Source organism: Argopecten irradians, chromosome 12, assembly GCF_041381155.1.
Source record: "Argopecten irradians isolate NY chromosome 12, Ai_NY, whole genome shotgun sequence".
Taxonomy (NCBI): Eukaryota; Metazoa; Mollusca; class Bivalvia; order Pectinida; family Pectinidae; genus Argopecten; species Argopecten irradians.
In genome coordinates, this window is record NC_091145.1 from 39,620,019 (window position 1) to 39,646,518 (window position 26,500).

At 32.3% G+C, this 26,500-nt stretch overlaps 2 protein-coding genes across 2 annotated transcripts; one reads left to right on the forward strand and one right to left on the reverse strand.

Moving 5' to 3' along the window:
* Positions 1-826: 826 nt before the first annotated feature.
* Positions 827-6,568, forward strand: LOC138305100 (prostaglandin reductase 1-like). Its single transcript, XM_069245499.1, has 5 exons — positions 827-853; positions 5,298-5,450; positions 5,731-5,829; positions 6,050-6,145; positions 6,479-6,568. Exons 1-5 carry the CDS (start codon positions 827-829, stop codon positions 6,566-6,568), a joined length of 465 nt encoding a protein of 154 aa, XP_069101600.1.
* Positions 6,569-7,269: 701 nt separating this feature from the next.
* LOC138336504 (prostaglandin reductase 1-like) lies at positions 7,270-26,184 on the reverse strand. Its single transcript, XM_069286010.1, has 9 exons — positions 26,061-26,184; positions 24,433-24,478; positions 21,578-21,637; positions 21,059-21,223; positions 20,604-20,721; positions 12,276-12,431; positions 11,493-11,604; positions 10,743-10,861; positions 7,270-8,279 (listed from the first exon to the last, which is right to left on the reverse strand). The coding sequence occupies exons 1-9, from the start codon at positions 26,170-26,172 to the stop codon at positions 8,163-8,165; spliced, it is 1,005 nt and encodes a 334-aa protein (XP_069142111.1). The 5' UTR covers positions 26,173-26,184; the 3' UTR covers positions 7,270-8,162.
* Positions 26,185-26,500: the final 316 nt, after the last annotated feature.

Consider the following 26,500-nt stretch of genomic DNA (forward strand, 5'->3'; position numbering starts at 1 on the left):
ACTCCAGGATTACAGTGGATGACGTTATATCTTATAATTTCATCACCATCTCTCAGCGTTTCATTCCATCTTAAAAAAATAAAATTCATATAAAAACCTGTTAATGAAATGTTTCCAGCACATCGCTGGTGGCACAAATACATTTAAGATATAGTCATTATTTTAAAAATCTATGTTGAATTTAATAAATATTCTATATACAAGAGGAAGAAATCCTATTTGAGTACTTGAAGTGTTGCATTCCAACAATCGACATTGTCTAGTACATGAAATAAAAATGTTTTCCACCAAAAATTAGCACCACCAATACACAGTTTGTTCCAGAACAATAAGTTCCGTCTTTCCACCTCTCCCCATAAATCAAACGATCCTAAGCATTGAACAGTCACTTATGAGGAGGACGTTTTAGGATGACCTATACAACGACTATACCCATATCACTGTGTTCATTCTAACTCTTCTACAGTTCTTTTGGCATACGAGTTTTATACTTCACAACCATACAACATACTGTTTCATCCGTATATAGCAAAGAAAACAATTATTGTGTCAAAAGGTAACCGAAACCTGTATAAGAAATACTAAACGCTTTAGAAACACGTAGTAAGAACTGCACCAGCTAAGCGTATTCAAAACGATAGTTAATGATGCCAGGACATTTTCATCCTTCCGCATTTACTTTTACCTTTTGCTTTGATTTTCACACAATAAATAGTTAAGGTCACAAATGATGATGACTCCGGACCATTTCTATCAATTGATCACACCGCAACCATGGTACCTTTCCTTACAGGATAGCTGAGACGGGAATGTTGGTGCCCGGCAAATGTATGCCCAGGAAACAGATCTCAAAGTAAGTCCAAAATGATCAGTAATAAATTCGAATGATGAGTCCGCTTCTACAGCTTTACACATCTAAAAACAAGCGCGTCAGCTCTACTATCTTTAAAAAAAAGCAAAGCGAAGTCTATGAGGATATAACTGACACCGAAAAACGTGACCGTTATGGCGCCAACTGATCACATCAAAATAGCTGTTCCATCTTGTTGATTAAATCACCGTTGATAAACGGTTTTTCTGGTCTAACTTTAACAATTTTAACGCACCCAATATGAGTTAATAATGTAAATATAAGTATTAAACTATGTTCCTATATTTACACTTGCTAGGCTTGGTCACTATATGCTAATACTAGCCGATATTGTTTACCATAACTGCATGGTAACATTGAACTTTGAACTTGCGTATGAAAATGTTCTGTGCAACGTAAAAGGACTACTTTTTTTTAAAAGAAACACATGGCTTTGTTTACATTTTGACGCAACATTACGTGTATATTGTTGTTTTTCATAGAATTTCGGAAAAATGTAAACGACATATACATGTTTTATATTTATATATGATTCAAACAATTTTTAAATTAACAATTGTATAAAGAAACGGAAAAATATCCCGACCGGGGCGGCGTGCTTTCATTTTTGTTAAAAATGATGGTTGTCAAATGTAAACATTACCTCTGTGCCTATGTTCGTCCTACGATCGAGTCTTTGGGATGGACGGGCGTGAGACCCTCTGATAGAGGTCAGTTATAAACATATCCTCTTGTCTTTGTTCTTTGAGAATTTAATCATGTGTATTATAAAACATGCACCGCTAATAATCCACGTGTTGACAGTTACGCGTCACCACAAATACATTGTACATATCCATCGAACACAAGTGAATTTGTTTCATCTATCGATGGCGATATGGATCTAAGCGTAGATTATATAATCACATGGCTCCCAAGGATGTAATATCGTCAAGTCAGACGACATCTCAAACACATTGAGCTACTTGAAAATCGGTGTTTTGCCAACTTTGGCAAACTTAAGTGTGTAAGCGTGCGTCAGCTTCGCCTCGCTGCACAATAACGGTCACCGAGTTCACACATGTGGCCGTGTACAAATTCTTTATGTTATTACGCTATATATTAACTTTTAGCAAAATTGAATATATATTTAAAGTTCTGATCTGATTAAATAAAATTGTCTCTGAAATTTACTTTGTTTGTCATGTTTATTTTACACTAAAATATTGAATTTTTTGTCTTCGCGGATGAATAATTCTACCTTACGTGAAGCGTCACCATTCGCTGTTCAATTGAGTAAGCTCCTCCCACTTTTGACCGACTTTTATTGAATAATTACGTCACTTTCAAATGACGATTTTATTGCATAAAATATAAATAAAAAGTAGTGTGAGTGTAAATATAGGGATTGGATTTCGTTTTTATGTTAACCATGCTTGTATGGAGCAATTCCTCTAAGAATATATTCAATATGGGGCGCTAACGCGCCCCATAGAATATATTCTTAGAGGAATTGCTCCATACAAGCATGGTTAACATAAAAACGAAATCCAATCCCTATATGGAATCTTTAGTCTATATATATGCCAGAGATTTGCAGACAATCATTTCATAATGCGCTAGCGCGCAATGTCCTTTAAAGCTCTGACATCAATATAGACCATGGATTCCATAGTAGAATAGTTAAATACATAAATATGGATGTAACAGAGTAATTGCCAGTAAGAACGCCTATTATCCCATAGATTGCGTCGTCCGTACATTTGTTAGATGGCGCAGTCACACCCTTATTACAAATGTTCAGCTTCAGGGGATCGGACCGATGCCAGATTTAGGTGATCTTCCCTTATCATTAGCACTTGGTACCATGGGGATGACGGGGTAAGTTTTGACTATCTTGTTGGTAATACACGTGTAATTGTATTTCATGGTTTGTAATTCATGTGTAATTGTATAGCTTGTTTTGTAATACATGTGTAATTGTATTGTTTAGTTTGTAATGCACGTGAAATTGTATTGCTTGGTTTGTAATACATGTGTAATTGTATTGATCGGTTTGTAATACACGTGTAATTGTTTTACTCGGTTTTTAATACATATGTAATTGTATTGCTTGGTTTGCAAAGTACGTGTAATTGTATTGTTTGGGTTGCAATGCATGTGAAATTATATTGCTTGGTTCTTAATGCACGTGACATTGTATTGCTCGGTTTGTAATACATTTGTAATTGTATTGCTCGGTTTGTAATACATTTGTAATTGTATTGCTCGGTTTGTAATACATTTGTAATTGTATTGCTTGTTTTGTAATTCATGTGTAATTGTATTGCTTGTTTTGTAATTCATGTGCAATTGTATTGCTTGTTTTGTGATGCACGTAAAATTGTATTGCTCGGTTTGTAATACACGTGTAATTGTATTGCTCGGTTTGTAATACATGTGTAATTGTATTGTTTGGTTTGTAATGCACGTGAAATTGTACTGCTCGGTTTGTAATACATGTGTAATTGTATTGCTTGGTTTGTAATGCACGTGTAATTGTATTGCTCGGTTTGTAATACACGTGTAATTGTATTGCTTGTTTTGTAATACATATGTAATTGTATTTCTTGGTTTGTAATGCACGTGACATTGTATTGCTCGGTTTTTAGTACATGTGTAATTGTATTGCTCGGTTTGTAATACACGTGTAATTGTATTGCTCGGTTTGTAATACATGTGTAATTGTATTGCTCGGTTTTTAATACATGTGTAATTGTATTGCTCGGTTTGTAATATATGTGTAATCGTATTGATTGTTTTGAAATACACGTGTAAATGCATTGCTCGGTTTGTAATACACATGTAATTGTATTGCTTGTATTGTAATGTACGTGTTATTGTATTGCTCGGTTTGTAATACATGTGTAATTGCATTGCTTTGCTTGTAATGCACGTGTAATTGTATTGCTTGGGTTGTAATACATGTGTCATTGTATTGCTTGGTTTGTATTGCACGTGACATTGTATTGCTTGGTTTATTTGTTTTAGTTAATGGCAAACAAGAAGGCACAATTATGCTCCATTTATTGACATGCAGAACAGATGATCACCGATCTCGGTCATTTTTCGTCTGTCGTCTCCGATTTGATACAAGCTCTCTGATTGACTCCTAGGAGCGAGTGGACCAATCAGAGAGCTTGTATCAAATCGGAGACGACAGACGAAAAATGACCGAGATCGGTGATCATCTGTTCTGCATGACAATAAACAATAAACGGAGCGTGTGGATCGCTAAGGGATTTTTATAAGTGAGTTTATATTGAGGATCTGCACTTCAAGGGTTGCATTCGTTGAATGGATGGCGATTTTATTCGGTCTGTCCTCATTAGGGAATCGTGACCTGAGGATGTAGCGCGTACTTTCCGACTAACGATTTTTACACGAATCCTCGTAATTCAACTTTCGATTTGAAATAAAATTCGCCCATAATCCCATCATATCATATACAATAGTGATTAGTAAGGAATTGTCTTCAATGTAAGCTAAAACATATTCAGATCGGATGATTTTTGTGGTGTTCAGATCATTTTACAATTAATCACCCCCTTTTCTGGAAATGGGATACAGGGCTAAGTAAACCACCTTTCAGTATTTTTAGTTTTTTTTTTTTTTTTTTTTCGCGTCGTAAACCTGGGATCCAAGCGTGTCACATGCCCAATATCAGGTCTCTAGGCCTCCTAGTTATTCTCAAGTAGTCGTTTAAAGAATTTAACTTATTTGACCCTGTGACCTTGAATGAAGGTCAAGGTCATTTATTTGAACAAACTTGGTAGCCCTTCATCCAAGCATGCTGCAGGCCAAATATCAGTACCCTGGATCTTCTGGTTCTTGAGAAGAAGTCGTTTGAATGAAAAGTTTACGCACGGCACACGGCTCACGGCGGAGGGCGCACGACCTTCGGGTCAGATGACCTAAAACTCTATTTAAGCTCATTCCTATTATATATTAGTTTCAAATTATTGAGGATGTTTTCCTATGAAATCCTTGCGCCGTTATTTCAGTCAATCAGAGACGCGTTACGAACGCTATGAAATGATAACATAATTGTTCAACCAATAGAAATGCTTGTAACAAGCAAGGTTTCCACTGAGTGGTGACCCGCACAGACACGCTTAGTGTATACAATGTAAATGTTGTAAAAAAACCTTTAACAATATTTGTTTTCAAGTGAGGAAAGTACGGATTTATGATTGAAAGTAATATAGATAGTACATACGGGTAAATAACGTGGGTTTTAGCTGGCTAGAAGAAAGAAGTAAAATCAAACATACAAAATTATAACCTAAACCAAAATGATTTATTTCCTATATACAATATTACTGTAGCAAAGACCTAAAACCGACAATTACAATTACTATACAAAATATCATAAATCATTGAATCATCTGCTATTGTATGAAAACAGGGTTGTAAATTGGTAAGATGTGCCGGAACTGATGAACAATGCAAATGGCTCAAAGAGTTAGGATTGGATGAAGTTCTCAACTACAAAAAGGTGGATCTATCAGAGGCTCTGAAGGCGGCCGCCCCAGATGGATTTGATTGTTTCTTCGACAATGTAAATGATATATTATCAGTTATATTGCTGGTTAGGCATTTCGCGATTTTTACTTCAAAAATATGTAAATGATTTTTTTTCATTAATTTTAATTAAACGCAAAAATATCCTTCCCGCAAAAAAATAATTTAGTTTTCTTCTATATTAGAAACAAAGAATTTCCCTCTCTAATGCCAATTTGCAGTATATCATCAAATTTTTTTGGTAAAATGGACCCACATTTTGAGACAACATACTCAGATAGAATAGGGTTTTCCATTTTCTATGATTATTTTTGTAGGTAGGAGGCGAATTCACTCCAACAGCACTAAAACAAATGAAACAGTATGGACGAGTGGCTCTATGTGGGGACATATCGACATACAATACACTCCAAAAGGTACAGTTTATCTATAATCACAGCGATATGTAGCAGACATGGTCACCCTGGAATATGTCATAGCAAAACTGAACGCTGTATGCGGTTTGATCCTTTGAAGAACATCAAAAGACTTGTATAACGGTACACTTTGGCTGACTGTATGACATTGATTCAAAGGACGCCCTGAAGGACTGTCATTGGTCTGTTTTTTCTATTTACTACCTTCCGTTTTCCTTAGGAATATAGTCCAGGGGTGGATATAACGACAGTGAAATTACCCCTAGGAGTATCGAGGATGTTTGTGTTGCCTGCGAGAGAATCGCAAAGACGACACGTACGTTATGTGTTGGCGGAGGCATCATCGTCGTCAACGTGAAGGATTAAAGTAAAAAATAACAAAATATAATACCTAGGTATATCGATCAGTTAAACTTGGAATATAAATGATTTAGGGTATATCATAGCTTTACACGATTATAGTATAAAATATAAAGTACAATTCATACATTTTAATTGACCACGTGAAACAGTTGAGATAAATACATACATGTAATTCTTTATTCATCTCACAAATGGATGATTCCTTTTATGTTAAAAAAATCAATTATGGCAAAATATTTTTTTGTTATTTAAAGGTGAATATCCATTCTATATCATGCTCCTACAGCAACTGAAGATTCAAGCATTCAGTATGATGCAGGGATGGCGAGATGGAAGGAAGGAGAAACGGCGATGGCACAGTGGATCAAGGAGATGAGAGTTCAACTGTCTCAGTGAGTATCAATTTAATGGGACAAATAATAATCGTACACAAATGTGAGGTTAGGTTATATGTGTAGTACTATCAGCGTATTACAGTATATTAGAGTTATCTGCCCTTATTACCACGTGTATTTGTAGATGTAAAAGTAATGTAAGTTATATATTTTTCAAGACTATCTATGTTATTGATTAGTATTGTCATGTGATCATGTTATGATCTTTTCAGGGGAATATCACATGCAAGGAAAGTATTACAAAAGGATTCCAAAATATGCCAAGTGCCTTTATTGGGCTGTTAGATGGTGCTAATATCGGTTGTCTCAGCATGATTTCGGCATTTATGAGACTCAATGGTTAGCATGAAGATATGTTGAGAACGGAAATTTGTTATGGAAAAAGACTATATCCTGAGATTTGGGTTTGAAAAATGATAATTTTACTGTATATACTGATTGGTTAATTGTTATATAGCATGGCAAAAATAGTCTTAATATTAGTTTTGAGTCCGGTGAAGAGGATATATTAGTTACTGTATTGGTAAATAAACTTACCTTAAAATAAACTTCAAATGTGTGGAGTTATAATTATGTTTCAATTGAATATCATGAAAAGATAATATTTTGAAACTTAATATAACATTTCATGAATTGCATGTGAGCGCTTCAGGAAATATACCAAATAATACAAACTACGCTGTAATTCATAACACATGTATTAATGGTGCTTATCATAGCAAAACATATAAACTGTTTCGACACTTTAATTGCACTGTTTGTGGATTACCTCCCCTTGTTAATGTAAATTAAAGGTTTCGATAAAGTCGAGTGCAATCAAATTCTAATTTGACGACTTACTTACAGAACTCTTGCAAACCTTATTCATGTATACGTATAAAGCTTGAAATCGCATTTATACTGCAGAAAAAACCCATGAATAAACATTGTACATCCTTGTACAGGGTAATTAAATAAACCTTGGTTATACTAACCTTGTACAGGGTAATTAAATAAACCTTGGTTATACTATACAAGGAAAATGTTGACTATGTCATACACAATATTGTATTCTCTCATACCTACACGTGTAATACTGGCTGTTCTAGGGCTACACACTCATGTGGCCTGAAGCTGTATTGCATAGCTACGTCAAGACCATTCCTATTTTTGGGGTACAATTTTTTTCGTTTTTTTCGGAAACTATGATGGATTTATTTAAGCAATTTTAATGTATGGAGAATTGACCTGCAGTCGCGTTTGTTTCGAATTTATTTCAAAATGGCTGGAAAACATCGTAGTAAAATTATAATAAAACGTCGAGGTATGAGAGAAAAAAATACTTGGTATCACAAAATCCTGTAAAAAGAGAGTAAAAAGAGTCTTATATTAGTTTCATACATGTATCTCAACTAAAACGAAATGACGCTTACAAATGTATATTTAGTGCCAAGAGTATATCCGGCAGATGTTTAATACACACTTTCCCATGGTGTCAGCCATTCCTAATCATATATTTACATTTTCTGAATGAAGTTCTAAAATGTTCATCTATTCCAATAACTGCGCACATACTGTACTGTTATACACATTGTATCAGTCCCTGATTTTTACAATTATTTTACCTAAATTCCCTCCTTGAAATAATTTTAGAAATGCCTCCGGTACCTTGTCGAATCCTTCGTATATCAATTCCTTACCTCGGAGCTTTCCCTGAAACAAAGATCATACTTATGTTCAAAGTACGCTCAGCTTTGTTTGATATGTTTACAAAGTAAAGAATGGGCGTTGGAAAAAACAAACATTTCGTAAATGAATATGATCGTGGACAGAAAGGGTCTTAAATCAGTGTTCATTTCATATGCGATTTTTTAAAACGAGTCTTAGGGTTTTTTTTCGGGTCTTGTTTTTGACATAACTTTCCTGCTAGGCAAAGTCAATGGAAATCGCTTCAATTATATTACACTCGTGCCATAAAAATACACGGCTGAAATTACAAGATATCAGACGGATTATGTTATAAAATATCCTCCAAACCTCTAGAACTAGATTATACTGGGTCCGGTACGCCTCGTGCCAGCTGCTGAACCAGTTAATCTTCCTTACCTCTAGAACTAGATCATACAGAGCCAGGTACGCCTCGTGCCAGCTGCTGAACCAGTTAATCTTCCTTACCTTTAGAACTAGATCATACAGAGCCCGGTACGCCTCGTGTCAGCTGCTGAACCAATTAATCTTCCTTACCTATACAACTAGATCATACAGAGCCAGGTACGCCTCGTGCCAGCTGCTGAACCAGTTAATCTTCCTTTCCTTTAGAACTAGATCATACAGGGTCCGGTACGCCTCTTGCCAGCTGCTTAACCAGTTAATCTTCCTTACCTTTAGAACAAGATCATACAGAGACCGGTACGCCTCGTGCCACCTGCTGAACCAGTTAATCCTCCTTACCTCTAGAACTAGATCATACAGAGCCCGGTACGCCTCGTGCCAGCTGCTGAACCAGTTAATCCTCCTTACCTCTAGAACTAGATCATACAGAGCCCGGTACGCCTCGTGCCAGCTGCTGAACCAGTTAATCCTCCTTACCTCTAGAACTAATTCATACAGAGCCCGGTACGCCTCGTGCCAGCTGCTTAACCAGTTAATCCTCCTTACCTCTAGAACGAGATCATACAGGGCCCGGTACGCCTCGTGCCAGCTGCTGAACCAGTTAATCCTCCTTACCTCTAGAACTAGATCATACAGGGCCCGGTACGCCTCGTGCCAGCTGCTGAACCAGTTAATCCTCCTTACCTCTAGAAAGAGATCATACAGGGCCCGGTACGCCTCGTGCCAGCTGCTGAACCAGTTAATCCTCCTTACCTCTAGAACGAGATCATACAGGTCCCGGTACGCCTCGTGCCAGCTGCTGAACCAGTTAATCCTCTTTACCTCTAGAACGAGATCATACAAGGCCCGGAACGCCTCGTGTCAGCTGCTGAACCAGTTAATCCTCCTTACCTCTAGAACTATATAATACAGGGCCCGGTACGCCTCGCGTCAGCTGCTGAACCAGTTAATCCTCCTTACCTCTAGAACGAGATCATACAAGGCCCGGTACGCCTCGTGTCAGCTGCTGAACCAGTTAATCCTCCTTACCTCTAGAACGAGATCATACAGGGCCCGGTACGCCTCGTGCCAGCTGCTGAACCAGTTAATCCTCCTTACCTCTAGAACTAGATCATACAGAGCCCGGTACGCCTCGTGCCAGCTGCTGAACCAGTTAATCCTCCTTACCTCTAGAACTAGATCATACAGGGCCCGGTACGCCTCGTGCTATCTGCTGAACCATTTAATCCTCCTTACCTCTAGAACTAGATCATACAGGGTCCGGTACGCCTCGTGCTAGCTGCTGAACCATTTAATCCTCCTAACCTCTAGAACTATACCATACAGGGTCCGGTACGCCTCGTGCCAGCTGCTGAACCAGTTAATCCTCCTTACCTCTAGAACTAGATCATACAGGGCCCGGTACGCCTCGTGCCAGCTGCTGAACCAGTTAATCCTCCTTACCTCTAGAACTAGATCATACAGGGCCCGGTACGCCTCGTGCTATCTGCTGAACCATTTAATCCTCCTTACCTCTAGAACTGGATCATACAGGGTCCGGTATGCCTCGTGATAGCTGCTGAACCATTTAATCCTCCTAACCTCTAGAACTATATCATACAGGGTCCGGTACGCCTCGTGCCAGCTGCTGAACCAGTTAATCCTCCTTACCTCTAGAACTAGATCATACAGAGCCCGGTACGCCTCGTGCCAGCTGCTTAACCAGTTAATCCTCCTTACCTCTAGAACTAGATCATACAGAGCCCGGTACGCCTCGTGCCAGCTGCTGAACCAGTTAATCCTCCTTACCTCTAGAACTAGATCATACAGGGCCCGGTACGCCTCGTGCCAGCTGCTGAACCCGTTAATCCTCCTTACCTCTAGAACTAGATCATACAAGGCCCGGTACGCCTCGTGTCAGCTGCTGAACCAGTTAATCCTCCTTACCTCTAGAACTAGATCATACAGGGCCCGGTACGCCTCGTGCCAGCTGCTGAACCAGTTAATCCTCCTTACCTCTAGAACTAGATCATACAGGGCCCCGTACGCCTCGTGCCAGCTGCTGAACCAGTTAATCCGCCTTACCTCTAGAACTAGATCATACAGAGCCCGGTACGCCTCGTGCCAGCTGCTAAACCAGTTAAGTACATTGAAGCCCTGGACGGTTAGCTGTTTGGCTACTATAGCTCGGTATATAGACAAACCTGTATTGGAAAAACATAATAAAACAAGTTTATAAGTATATATTACAGGACCTATAATGTGGAAAATGTCAGGGATCATTTTGTGAAGGAAATATATATATCGTCGCTTCACAGGAAAGAAGGTATACCGACATTGGGAAATGATGTCTGAATTATCCCTCTACATGAATGACCTTAATCATCACTATACATGTGTTAAAGGCCTTGAGATAGAAGGTTTATATGTCACTAGACAAGGATATTTCTGGCTCTTATGATCATGAGAATATCAGTGTGACTGTATTCGGATAGGTCTGTACTGACTTCAGGAGTAATGGTCAGTATCACCACTATACACAGATCCACTTACACTGAGAAAAGTCGATGTGTCGTACAGGGGTACATAGCTTCAAGTACGACATTGGGGAAGATGGTATGTATCATTACTATTATTCTGATCTATCAGCGTTACTTCCCTTCCTTTAACACCGTCACTGCACTGACGGAGCAGTCAAACGAAGGGAAGTAACTCTTATATGTTAGAATGGATCACTGACGAATAGCGTTGTTGACAGTGAGAGCAATCATTACTTATATCTTAATCATTTTTTTCAAACTAGCATAGCAATTTGTGTAAAAGCAGACTACTAACCTTGAGAAGGCCGATGTATATCATCGCTATATAATGATATAGCGCCACACAAAGCAGCGCGTCCACCAACCGCCATGTGACAAATCACAGCACCTGCCGAATCACCACCGACCTGCAGATATAAAAGCATCAGAAAATATCCTACTTTAGCAGACTAAGACCAACCCTATAAGTAGCTCTCTAGTTTCACAGACAGTGTATAACTAAAAATAATAAATATATTAAAAGAAAAATGCTGAAATAGATGATTTTTTTATTAAAGACACATTACTTTTCCGAAGCAAACTGTAAAGGTTTCTTAAAAACATTGATAACATAAGAAAATACATATCGATGTCCTAAGATGAGGTAATAATATCAAACACATGCAAGATTCCCTGCATAATATATGATTACTGGCGCTGGTGCAGTGATAGTCAACTACCGGACGGTTTTAGGACGACGGCGGCAAACATAAGACGACCCGCGTTATGAAAATTTACGTTTCCTTTATTTTAGTTAAATTTTTCAGACGATGATGATGAATGTAGTAATAGTAGTAAGTTAATAACTTTTGCGACTCTACAAAAATATCGATCTTTTACATTTCCGTTTCAAAAATTAAAAACCGTTTCGGAAAGGTATAATAGTGGGCCTTTAATGTGTGATACGCATACATCATAATTATTCTTTTTACACGTATTGAAGTAATATCGACTGAATTATAAACCTTTTCTGATTGTTAAAGTATGATAATGGTGATGGTAGTTATGTAACATTATATTTTTTGAACATGGAACTTACATTGTCGAAGAAACAATTGACACCATTTGGAGCCGTTTCTTGCAGCTTTGCAGTGACATCATCTGTTTTATAGTTGATAGCAGCATCTAACCCCAGATCATGTGTGATCCAGTGACATTTCTCGTCACTCCCACAGATTCCAATCACCTTACAACCCTGTCATACAATAATGTTTATACTTCAGGCCAGGTGAGCTAATAATAGTTCATTGTGGTATATCCTAACGATAATAACAGTTTTTTGTGGTATACCCTAACGATAATAACAGTTCATTGTGGTATACCCCAACGATAATAACAGTTCATTGTGGTATACCCTAACGATAATAACAGTTTATTGTGGTATACCCTAACGATAATAACAGTTTATTGTGGTATACCCTAACGATAATAACAGTTTATTGTGGTATACCCTAACGATAATAACAGTTTATTGTGGTATACCCTAACGATAATAACAGTTTATTGTGGTATACCCTAACGATAATAACAGTTTATTGTGGTATATTCTAATGATAATAACAGATTATTGTGGTATATTCTAATGATAATAACAGTTTATTGTGGTATACCCTAACGATAATAGCAGTTTATTGTGGTATACCCTAACGATAATAACAGTTTATTGTGGTATATTCTAATGATAATATACCCTAACGATAATAACAGTTTATTGTGGTATACCCTAACGATAATAACAGTTTATTGTGGTATACCCTAACGATAATAACAGTTTATTGTGGTATACCCTAACGATAATAACAGTTTATTGTGATATACCCTAACGATAATAACAGTTTATTGTGGTATACCCTAACGATAATAACAGTTTATTGTGATATACCCTAACGATAATAACAGTTCATTGTGGTATACCCCAACGATAATAACAGTTTATTGTGATATACCCTAACGATAATAACAGTTTATTGTGGTATACCCTAACGATAATAACAGTTCATTGTGGTATACCCTAACGATAATAACAGTTCATTGTGGTATACCCTAACGATAATAACAGTTTATTGTGATATATTCTAATGATAGTAACAGTTTATTGTGGTATATTCTAATAATAATAACAGTTTATTGTGGTATATTCTAATGATAATAACAGATTATTGTGGTATATTCTAATGATAATAACAGTTTATTGTGGTATATTCTAATAATAATAATTGCTCATTGTGGTATATTCTAATGATAATAACAGATTATTGTGGTATATTCTAATGATAATAACAGATTATTGTGGTATATTCTAATGAAAAGTTATGTGTATATTCTAATGATAATAACAGTTTATTGTAGTATATTCTAATGATAATAACAGTTATTGTGGTATATTCTAATGATAATAACAGTTTATTGTGGTATATTCTAATAATAATAATTTTTCATTGTGGTATATTCTAATGATAATAACAGATTATTGTGGTATATTCTAATGATAATAACAGTTTATTGTGGGTATATCCTAATGATAATAACAGTTTATTGTGGTATACCCTAACGATAATAACAGTTTATTGTGGTATACCCTAACGATAATAACAGTTTATTGTGGTATATTCTAATGATAATAACAGTTTATTGTGGTATATTCTAATGATAATAACAGTTTATTGTGGTATATTCTAATGATAATAACAGTTTATTGTGGTATATTCTAATGATAATAACAGTTTATTGTGGTATATTCTAATGATAATAACAGTTTATTGTGGTATATTCTAATGATAATAACAGTTTATTGTGGTATATTCTAATGATAATAACAGTTTATTGTGGTATATTCTAATGATAATAACAGTTTATTGTGGTATATTCTAATAATAATAACAGTTTATTGTGGTATATTCTAATGATAATAACAGATTATTGTGGTATATTCTAATGATAATAACAGATTATTGTGGTATATTCTAATGATAATAACAGTTTATTGTAGTATATTCTAATAATAATAACAGTTTATTGTGGTATATTCTAATGATAATAACAGTTTATTGTGGTATATTCTAATGATAATAACAGTTTATTGTGGTATATTCTAATGATAATAACAGTTTATTGTGGTATATTCTAATAATAATAACAGTTTATTGTGGTATATTCTAATGATAATAACAGTTTATTGTGGTATACCCTAACGATAATAACAGTTTATTGTGGTATACCCTAACGATAATAACAGTTTATTGTGGTATACCCTAACGATAATAACAGTTTATTGTGGTATATTCTAATGATAATAACAGTTTATTGTGGTATATTCTAACGATAATAACAGTTTATTGTGGTATACCCTAACGATAATAACAGTTTATTGTGGTATACCCTAACGATAATAACAGTTTATTGTGGTATATTCTAATGATAATAACAGTTTATTGTGGTATATTCTAATGATAATAACAGTTTATTGTGGTATATTCTAATGATAATAACAGTTTATTGTGGTATATTCTAATGATAATAACAGTTTATTGTGGTATATTCTAATGATAATAACAGTTTATGTGGTATATTCTAATGATAATAACAGTTCATTGTGGTATATTCTAATGATAATAACAGATTATTGTAGTATATTCTAATGATAATAACAGTTTATTGTGGTATATTCTAATGATAATAACAGTTTATTGTGGTATATTCTAATGATAATAACAGTTTATTGTGGTATATTCTAATGATAATAACAGTTTATTGTGGTATATTCTAATGATAATAACAGTTTATTGTGGTATATTCTAATGATAATAACAGTTTATTGTAGTATATTCTAATGATAATAACAGTTTATTGTGGTATATTCTAATGATAATAACAGTTTATTGTGGTATATTCTAATGATAATAACAGTTTATTGTGGTATATTCTAATGATAATAACAGTTTATTGTGGTATATTCTAATGATAATAACAGTTTATTGTGGTATATTCTAATGATAATAACAGTTTATTGTGGTATATTCTAATGATAATAACAGTTTATTGTGGTATATTCTAATGATAATAACAGTTTATTGTGGTATATTCTAATGATAATAACAGTTTATTGTGGTATATTCTAATGATAATAACAGTTTATTGTGGTATATTCTAATGATAATAACAGTTTATTGTGGTATATTCTAATGATAATAACAGTTTATTGTAGTATATTCTAATGATAATAACAGTTTATTGTGGTATATTCTAATGATAATAACAGTTTATTGTGGTATATTCTAATGATAATAACAGTTTATTGTGGTATATTCTAATGATAATAACAGTTTATTGTGGTATATTCTAATGATAATAACAGTTTATTGTGGTATATTCTAATGATAATAACAGTTTATTGTGGTATATTCTAATGATAATAACAGATTATTGTGGTATATTCTAATGATAATAACAGTTTATTGTGGTATATTCTAATGATAATAACAGTTTATTGTGGTATACCTAAATGATGATAACAGTTTATTGTGGTATATTCTAATGATAATAACAGTTTATTGTGGTATATTCTAATGATAATAACAGATTATTGTGGTATATTCTAATGATAATAACAGTTTATTGTGGTATATTCTAATGATAATAACAGTTTATTGTGGTATATTCTAATGATAATAACAGTTTATTGTGGTATATTCTAATAATAATAATTGCTCATTGTGGTATGTTCTAATGATAATAACAGTTTATTGTGGTATATTCTAATAATAATAATTGCTCATTGTGGTATATTCTAATGATAATAACAGATTATTGTGGTATATTCTAATGATAATAACAGTTTATTGTAGTATATTCTAATGATAATAACAGATTATTGTGGTATATTCTAATGACAATAACAGTTTATTGTGGTATATTCTAATAATAATAATTGCTCATTGTGGTATATTCTAATGATAATAACAGATTATTGTGGTATATTCTAATGATAATAACAGTTTATTGTGGTATATCCTAATGATAATAACAGTTTATTGTGGTATACCCTAACGATAATAACAGTTTATTGTGGTATACCCTAACGATAATAACAGTTTATTGTGGTATATTCTAATGATAATAACAGTTTATTGTGGTATACCCTAACGATAATAACAGTTTATTGTGGTATATTCTAATGATAATAACAGTTTATTGTGGTATATTCTAATGATAATAACAGTTTATTGTGGTATATTCTAATGATAATAACAGTTTATTGTGGTATATTCTAATGATAATAACAGTTTATTGTGGTATATTCTAATGATAATAACAGTTTATTGTGGTATATTCTAATGATAATAACAGTTTATTGTGGTATATTCTAATGATAATAACAGTTTATTGTGGTATATTCTAATGATAATAACAGTTTATTGTGGTATATTCTAATGATAATAACAGTTTATTGTGGTATATTCTAATGATAATAACAGTTTATTGTAGTATATTCTAATGATAATAACAGTTTATTGTGGTATATTCTAATGATAATAACAGTTTATTGTGGTATATTCTAATGATAATAACAGTTTATTGTAGTATATTCTAATGATAATAACAGTTTATTGTGGTATATTCTAATGATAATAACAGTTTATTGTGGTATATCTAATGATAATAACAGTTTATTGTGGTATATTCTAATGATAATAACAGTTTATTGTGGTATATTCTAATGATAATAACAGTTTATTGTGGTATATTCTAATGATAATAACAGTTTATTGTAGTATATTCTAATGATAATAACAGTTTATTGTGGTATATTCTAATGATAATAACAGTTTATTGTGGTATATTCTAATGATAATAACAGTTTATTGTGGTATATTCTAATGATAATAACAGTTTATGTGTATTCTAATGATTGTTTATTGTGTATATTCTAATGATAATAACAGTTTATTGTGGTATATTTTAATGATAATAACAGTTTATTGTGGTATATTCTAATGATAATAACAGTTTATTGTGGTATATTCTAATGATAATAACAGTTTATTGTAGTATATTCTAATGATAATAACAGTTTATTGTGGTATATTCTAATGATAATAACAGTTTATTGTGGTATATTCTAATGATAATAACATTTATTGTAGTATATTCTAATGATAATAACAGTTTATTGTGGTATATTCTAATGATAATAACAGTTTATTGTGGTATATTCTAATGATAATAACAGTTTATTGTGTTTATTTGGTAAAACATTTATTGTGGTATATTCTAATGATAATAACAGTTTATTGTGGTATATTCTAATGATAATAACAGTTTATTGTGGTATATTCTAATGATAATAACAGTTTATTGTGGTATATTCTAATGATAATAACAGTTTATTGTGGTATATTCTAATGATAATAACAGTTTATTGTGGTATATTCTAATGATAATAACAGTTTATTGTGGTATATTCTAATGATAATAACAGTTTATTGTGGTATATTCTAATGATAATAACAGTTTATTGTGGTATATTCTAATGATAATAACAGTTTATTGTAGTATATTCTAATGATAATAACAGTTTATTGTGGTATATTCTAATGATAATAACAGTTTATTGTGGTATATTCTAATGATAATAACAGTTTATTGTGGTATATTCTAATGATAATAACAGTTTATTGTGGTATATTCTAATGATAATAACAGTTTATTGTGGTATATTCTAATGATAATAACAGTTTATTGTGGTATATTCTAATGATAATAACAGTTTATTGTGTATATTCTAATGATAATAACAGTTTATTGTAGTATATTCTAATGATAATAACAGTTTATTGTGGTATATTCTAATGATAATAACAGTTTATTGTGGTATATTCTAATGATAATAACAGTTTATTGTAGTATATTCTAATGATAATAACAGATTATTGTGGTATATTCTAATGATAATAACAGTTTATTGTGGTATATTCTAATAATAATAACAGTTTATTGTGGTATACCTAATGATAATAACAGTTTATTGTGGTGTATATTCTAATGATAATAACAGTTTATTGTGGTATATTCTAATGATAATAACAGTTTATTGTGGTATATTCTAATGATAATAACAGTTTATTGTGGTATATTCTAATGATAATAACAGTTTATTGTGGTATATTCTAATGATAATAACAGTTTATTGTGGTATATTCTAATAATAATAACAGTTTATTGTGGTATATTCTAATGATAATAACAGTTTATTGTGGTATATTCTAATAATAATAACAGTTTATTGTGGTATATTCTAATGATAATAACAGTTTATTGTGGTATATTCTAATGATAATAACAGTTTATTGTGGTATATTCTAATGATAATAACAGTTTATTGTGGTATATTCTAATGATAATAACAATTTATTGTAGTATATTTTAATGATAATAACAGTTTATTGTGGTATATTCTAATGATAATAACAGTTTATTGTGGTATATTCTAATAATAATAATTGCTCATTGTGGTATATTCTAATGATAATAACAGATTATTGTGGTATATTCTAATGATAATAACAGTTTATTGTGGTATATTCTAATGATAATAATAACAGTTTATTGTGGTATACCCTAACGATAATAATAGTTTATTGTGGTATACCCTAACGATAATAACAGTTTATTGTGGTATATTCTAATGATAATAACAGTTTATTGTGGTATATTCTAATGATAATAACAGTTTATTGTGGTATACCCTAACGATAATAACAGTTTATTGTGGTATATTCTAATGATAATAACAGTTTATTGTGGTATATTCTAATGATAATAACAGTTTATTGTGGTATATTCTAATGATAATAACAGTTTATTGTGGTATACCCTAACGATAATAACAGTTTATTGTGGTATATTCTAATGATAATAACAGTTTATTGTGGTATATTCTAATGATAATAACAGTTTATTGTGGTATATTCTAATGATAATAACAGTTTATTGTGGTATATCCTAACGATAATAACAGTTTATTGTGGTATATTCTAATGATAATAACAGATTATTGTGGTATATTCTAATGATAATAACAGTTTATGTGGTATATTCTAATGATAATAACAGTTTATTGTGGTATATTCTAATGATAATAACAATTTATTGTAGTATATTCTAATGATAATAACAGTTTATTGTGGTATATTCTAATGATAATAACAGTTCATTGTGGTATATTCTAATGATAATAACAGTTTATTGTGGTATATTCTAATGATAATAACAGTTTATTGTAGTATATTCTAATGATAATAACAATTTATTGTAGTATATTTTAATGATAATAACAGTTTATGTGGTATATTCTAATGATAATAACAGTTTATTGTGGTATATTCTAATGATAATAACAGTTTATTGTGGTATATTCTAATGATAATAACAGTTTATGTGGTATATTCTAATGATAATAACAGTTTATTGTGGTATATTCTAATGATAATAACAGTTTATTGTAGTATATTCTAATGATAATAACAGTTTATTGTGGTATATTCTAATGATAATAACAGTTTATTGTGGTATATTCTAATGATAATAACAGTTTATTGTGGTATATTCTAATGATAATAACAGTTTATTGTAGTATATTCTAATGATAATAACAGTTTATTGTGGTATACTAATGATGATAACAGTTTATTGTGGTATATTCTAATGATAATAAAACAGTTTATTGTGGTATATTCTAATGATAATAACAGTTTATTGTGGTATATTCTAATGATAATAACAGTTTATTGTGGTATATTCTAATGATAATAACAGTTTATTGTAGTATACCTAATGATAATAACAGTTTATTGTGGTATATCCTAATTCTATGATAATAACAGTTTATTGTGGTATATTCTAATGATAATAACAGTTTATTGGTATATTCTAATGTAATAACAGTTTATTGTGTATACCTAATGATAATAAGTTATGTTTACCCTAATGATAATAAAGTTCTATGTAGTATATCCTAATAATAATAATGGTTTATTGTGGTATACCCTAATGATAATAAAGGTTCAATGTAATACATTCTAATGATAATAACAGTTTATTGTGGTATACCCTAATGATTACATCATGAATAAACTATTGAAGTTCGTTACAAATACTATAGATAAATACAGACCATACACTCGTATAAAAACTCCTAAATTTGGCATTCTAAATTAATTCTTAACATAGAGATTTCACACTCATCATTTCAGTTGCAAAAGCGTTAAAATGAGATGATCGGCTTTATTTGTACATTTACAGTAGAATGGAAAAAATAAATCAATGATTTTAAAACAAATAATTGAATTTCATGATAAATACTACAGACCGTTGCTTTGGCTATTTGAGCGGCCACACTACCCACTGCACCACCAGCTGACGTCACCACCACAACGTCTCCCGCCCGTGGCTTACATATATGGGTCATGCCATAGTACGCCGTCAGACTGTAGAATAGGACATCTACACTCAACACAAATATAATCAACTGAAATATTGTTTTCTGTTAAATCGAAATAAAACATAAGGCATACAACAGTCTTTTATCATATTATGTTATTTAAAAAAAAGAAACCAAATACATATATTTCTTACATATTTTACACAACTGCAACCTTTGCAAAGATTTCACGTCTCCTTATTTTTTAAAATAAATAATTTTGCTTAGTCTCATATAGGATTGTATTCGGATTTCATTTATTCGTTTCGTGAAGGAAATTCACGAGTAAAATGTCAATTTATGGATTTTTGTTTTCTGTCAGCGATGCAACATCTTTGCCATACCCTGTAAGCCCGAGCATTCCAAGAGCATTAGAAACCGGAACGTCCCCCATGATTGGCAGTTGCCGAAGTGACTTCATATCAGATACACGGGTAAGTGTCCGCCATCCAACGTTCGCCAACACCAAGGAATCAACAGGGAATCGAGGATTTTTACTTTGAAGGACTCTTGTGAAATAAATTGTAATTTTAAAAAAAATATTTCCGACAAATCTGAAAATTTGGCTTCATGCAAATAAAAATGGTGCGGTGATTGTGAAAACTGTTATCTCTTTGTATATTAACATGATGGTGATCTTAGTTTATCAAAACCAAACCATATATTTAGCTCGGACCTAACTTAAGGGACATTTCAGTCTAAGAGTACATTAAAATTAGCTCATGTATCTGTCAAAATGACTAAGTCTGGTGCCAGGGCCAGAGTATCTTGAGCTATTTGAGGAGGGGGTGGAACTTATTCTAGGACCTTGCTATTCATACATCAGCATGCATCTTGAGGAGGAATGGAACTTATTCTAAAACCTTGCTATCTGTTCGGCCATCATCATGGAACCTACTGTTAGGGAGCGCTCTGCATACGGCCTGGAATATAAAAAAATACACAATGTACAAAATGTTACACGGTCTCTCAACATGTTCTTTCATCTTATATTCCCGCGTCGGAGAATACACAAAATCGGTGGGAATCAACTTTCGGCATGTCTGGTAACGAGAATGTTATCACTTCGATTTCCAATCACAAACAGATTACAGTAATCTATTTATAGTTCGCGAAAAGTTAATTTCACATATTTCAAAATATTTGCATTCTGAGTGTTTCGTCACTATATGATTCAACCAACTACCGAAAACAAACATTTGCCTATAAAAACACTATGAATACACTATGAATACAACGATTCTCGTGGATCGATCAGTTGATTTCCAACATCACGCCAGTTTAATATCAATAAAGAAATAGTCCCCCAACAATATTTTGATGTATAAACTTTAATGTGTTGTTTCTTGAAATAGAATCTACGGCGGCGTATTAGTGGCACTATTTAATTTAATTTATCTTGTACGTACAAGTTAGTATCTTGTACGTACAAGATAGTATCTTGTACGTACAAGTTAATATCTTGTACGTACAAGATAATATCTTGTACGTACAAGTTACTATCTTGTACGTACAAGTTACTATCTTGTACGTACAAGTTACTATCTTGTACGTACAAGTTACTATCTTGTACGTACAACTTATAGTATCTTGTACGTACAAGATAGTATCTTGTACGTACAATTTAGTATCTTGTACATCATCACCGCAGAATTGAGTCACCCGCCTGATATTTTTCGTAATTAAAGATAGTCGGTCTACTTTGCATTGCTTCAAGCACGATCACAGGTTTATTAACTTATTTGACGATATTAAAAATATAAATATATATTTATGAGGTCAATATTTTTTTAACAATCCTAATTTGAAATTGCCGGATTATGAGATGAAACTATATAGTCACTTGCATTATTTTGAAACTGACACTGTATAGTTCCTTTCGAGAAAACTGTATAGTCGCTTGTTTTATAGATAAGATACATTTAGTGATAAAATGGATATGATACATCTCCAATGAATGATAAGTTTTATCTATTAAAAAGAGGAGCACACAAGTTCGTAATTTACTTCAGTAATAAAAGTTAAATACTTCACACTGGTGCCATTATTGGAAATGTTTGAACATTTATTTTACTTCAGAATAGTAGTATTGAAAATAGTTAACTGCCTTCGAAAAAAATCAATGAGTTACTAATTGCACAGACAACAAAAGCAAAACAAATTATTTCATATGTGTTTTTGTGTTTATTAGACATATATAAACACATCAATTATTGTTCAAATGATGATCATAGTTAATACTCTGTTATAAACATTTACATATATATGTTCGGAAACTTATCACAGCATTACAACTCCACAACATGTCGCAAGGTATTCTTTTTTTCCCTTTGGCTAAACAAAGGGTACGTAATATACGTATAGCTTCATGCGATGCCATTGTGACAGTAAACCAGCCACAGCCTTTAATACCGAGAGTTTCAACATTATACTATCTTATACGTAGAAGATACTAACTTGTACGTACAAGATAGTAAGTTGTACGTACAAGATACTAACTTGTACGTACAAGATACTAAGTTGTACGTACAAGATACTAAGTTGTACGTACAAGATAATAACTTGTACGTACAAGATAAATAAAATTTTGTATTGGCCCTAATACGCCGCCGTAAGAATCAACTAAGTTTTACTGTAATAAGTCAATCAAATCTTATTTTAACTATATCTCATGTTTATCGTTTGTCATTTGCAAAAAAAGGTCGATCGGAAGGCAGAAGCTTGAAAACGTGGCGTTGTGTAACCACTTTGTCATCCAGCTGTTAAAATAATCTCGTTTCTCGTCGTATATGGGTTTCATAATTTTACTTATAATATAATAATTTTTCAATAATTCTTATTTTCATAAATTATTCTAATGTAAATATATGGATTGAATGTATTTTTAAATTTTCATAGCGCCTATGAATAGCAGAAGCTACAATGTATCTACATATCTTCCGAGGAGCGCTAACGCGCTCCACGGTATATGTAGATTTCTTCTGCTATTCATAGCCACTGTGGAAATTAGAACAATACCTTGGATCTCCATTTGAATGTAAATGAATTTCGATATTAGCGATGCTGTTATTAAATCTTTCGCGAAATAACTTTTGATCGCGAAATTTGTGAAAGTAAATCGTTGGTTCATTGTATCATTTGATGTCGAATTGAAATAGCCATTATTGAGGATATTAACCATTCTTTTGTTTTAAAAAAAATATATGTATAAGAATCAAGAAATATTACATAGGATTTGATTTTACAAGTAATTTGGCAATACTGACAAAATTCGTTATAACTACATCTACAGCACAGAGGAATGAGTCAGGCCATGGACCGTATGTGCTCCACTATATCATTTCACATTTCGCAGTGTTATTAGTAATTGTAAGGTGATTTATGCAGGGCATGTTTCCATCTACATACATAAGGCATTAAGACAGATTTTTTTTTATTTGGATACTAAAAAAAGTAACGACCCTTTAAAAACATTTGACAATTTGTAGAAAATAATCATTTTAAAATAAAAGCTAATTTTAACATTTTATTTAATCTGATAGCATAACAAAATATTCAAATATTGAACGTTGTGACCATTTCCATTTTATAAGACCAATAAACTACAAAGGAGCTTTTTGTTATATTAAAACGTTTTATCATACCATAATAATAGAGTACAATGCGTATGACATTTAACACAATGGAGAGGATATAATCATTGGATAATTTGACTTACCTCATATACGGGTCGACACTGATATATATAGCTTCACAAAGAACCTCTGAAAAGAATAATATAAAGTATAATAATAACAAATATTTGTTTCTAATTATCTATGGGTCTCACTTCGTGCATTATGTCAAAACCACTTAACAAAGTTAACAATGAAAACAATAAATGATTATTTTTTACGATGATAATGCACGAGAAATAGTGTATAACAATGAAGCAATAGTTTTCTATCATATCTAAAAACCCACCCATATATAATGTATACAGATACTTTCAGTAGCTCATTTTGGTAAATATAAAATGACAAAACTCAGTTGCCGCTCTATTTCAATTCGCAAGATAAAACATGGTTTTGACAGGTTTTCAACATCACTATTCACTACAGAACATAAAGATGTTATATCTGATACCTGAAAATTAAGATTATTAAAAACATTTATAGATTGTAATCATTGAGGCCATATAACGATAGAGCATTTGCCAGAACTTGAATTTAAATGTTATAACATTTTATGTATCTTCAAATGCCTTAATCCCAAATAAAGGAGTAGAAACGTTGTGATCGAAAAGAACATTGGAATTGATATAAAAATTGACATTAATATAGAATAATGCATAAATGCAAACATCGCTGAATAATCGATTAAATTATATAAATCAATGTTTAACAATTATGTTCTGACCTGAAGAACATACAAAATAGCGCATCTGTTACGTAGGAATTAACGAAATGCCATTATGAAATATAAAACAGTTGGTTAAAAGATCATACCAATGTCCTGATTGTGTAGGTACGTTGAAGTTGATGATTATATATGTATATTTATCATATGACTTCCGTGTTTTCCCATTCAATAAAGCCATTTCATAAATTGTATTTATTACACACGTGTAATATAACCTATCTGCATTGTGATTGGTTAATTCCGATGAATGGTGCGTATATTTCTACGCATGGAAAATGACCTTCTTGTTTACTACGAAACGATGAATTGAACCACGACGCCACACTAATCTTTAGATTCATAACGGTGCGTAAAATTAGTATCAATGTTCATTTTTTTCGTATTAAATTTAACTTGATTATCAATGAAAACATCTTTGACATCTCCTAAATCAAACAGAAAAAGTTCAAAGCAGCGAAGAAATTATACATTCTAAACTCGTATCATAAATCTAATATGAAAGGAAACTCATGACAGATCCTCTATATATAATGTTGAGGTCAAACAAGGTAAATGTAGATATGGTTATCTTAATTTATACAACATAACAATAGAACATTTACCCGGACCTAAAATAAATTGATGTACCTTTAAAGGGAAACATCTAAATCCTTCCTGAAGAAGAAACGCTTTGATATCAAGTTAATATAAAAGAAAAAAATTAATCATTATCAAAAAATGAAACTTAGTCTAGCAAAATATTACTAGAGTATCGGGCTTCATGATGAATTCGACAGTTAAAGGGAGGGGGTAATTTCACCATGGCCATGGTATTTTGACCCCCTCTCCCTTCTTAGCTGAAGACCTTATAGATTTTATTATTCAGTGTTAAGAATACAAATGTAAAGCACACTTATACATAAGATTTTTCTACTAGATTCTATAAAGTGAACAGAGTAAACCTACCGCCGTCTTGGAGATCGGTCGATAAATCCTCCTCCTCTAGCCGGAAGTGTGTCAGAGTTGCTGAACCCTTCATGGTTTTGGCGAGCACCCATTTCTGGCTTCTCGTGGACATACTCTCTACGATAGATGTATGAACTGGGTCATGTACTGTCCTATATGTCGACAAAGGATTGTACGGTAGATGTGTCTATGTGCTGCACTGATGTATGAACTGGGTCATGTACTGTCCTATATGTCGACAAAGAATTGTACGGTAGATGTGTCTATGTGCTGCACTGATGTATGAACTGGGTCATGTACTGTCCTATATGTCGACAAAGGATTGTACGGAAATCCCTCTATATGCTGTATCCGGGGGCTTTGATGGTAGACTGTGGTACACACTCGAAGTTTAAACAACTCTCACTAGTATAACATCACCAGCATATGTGTTAAGGTCA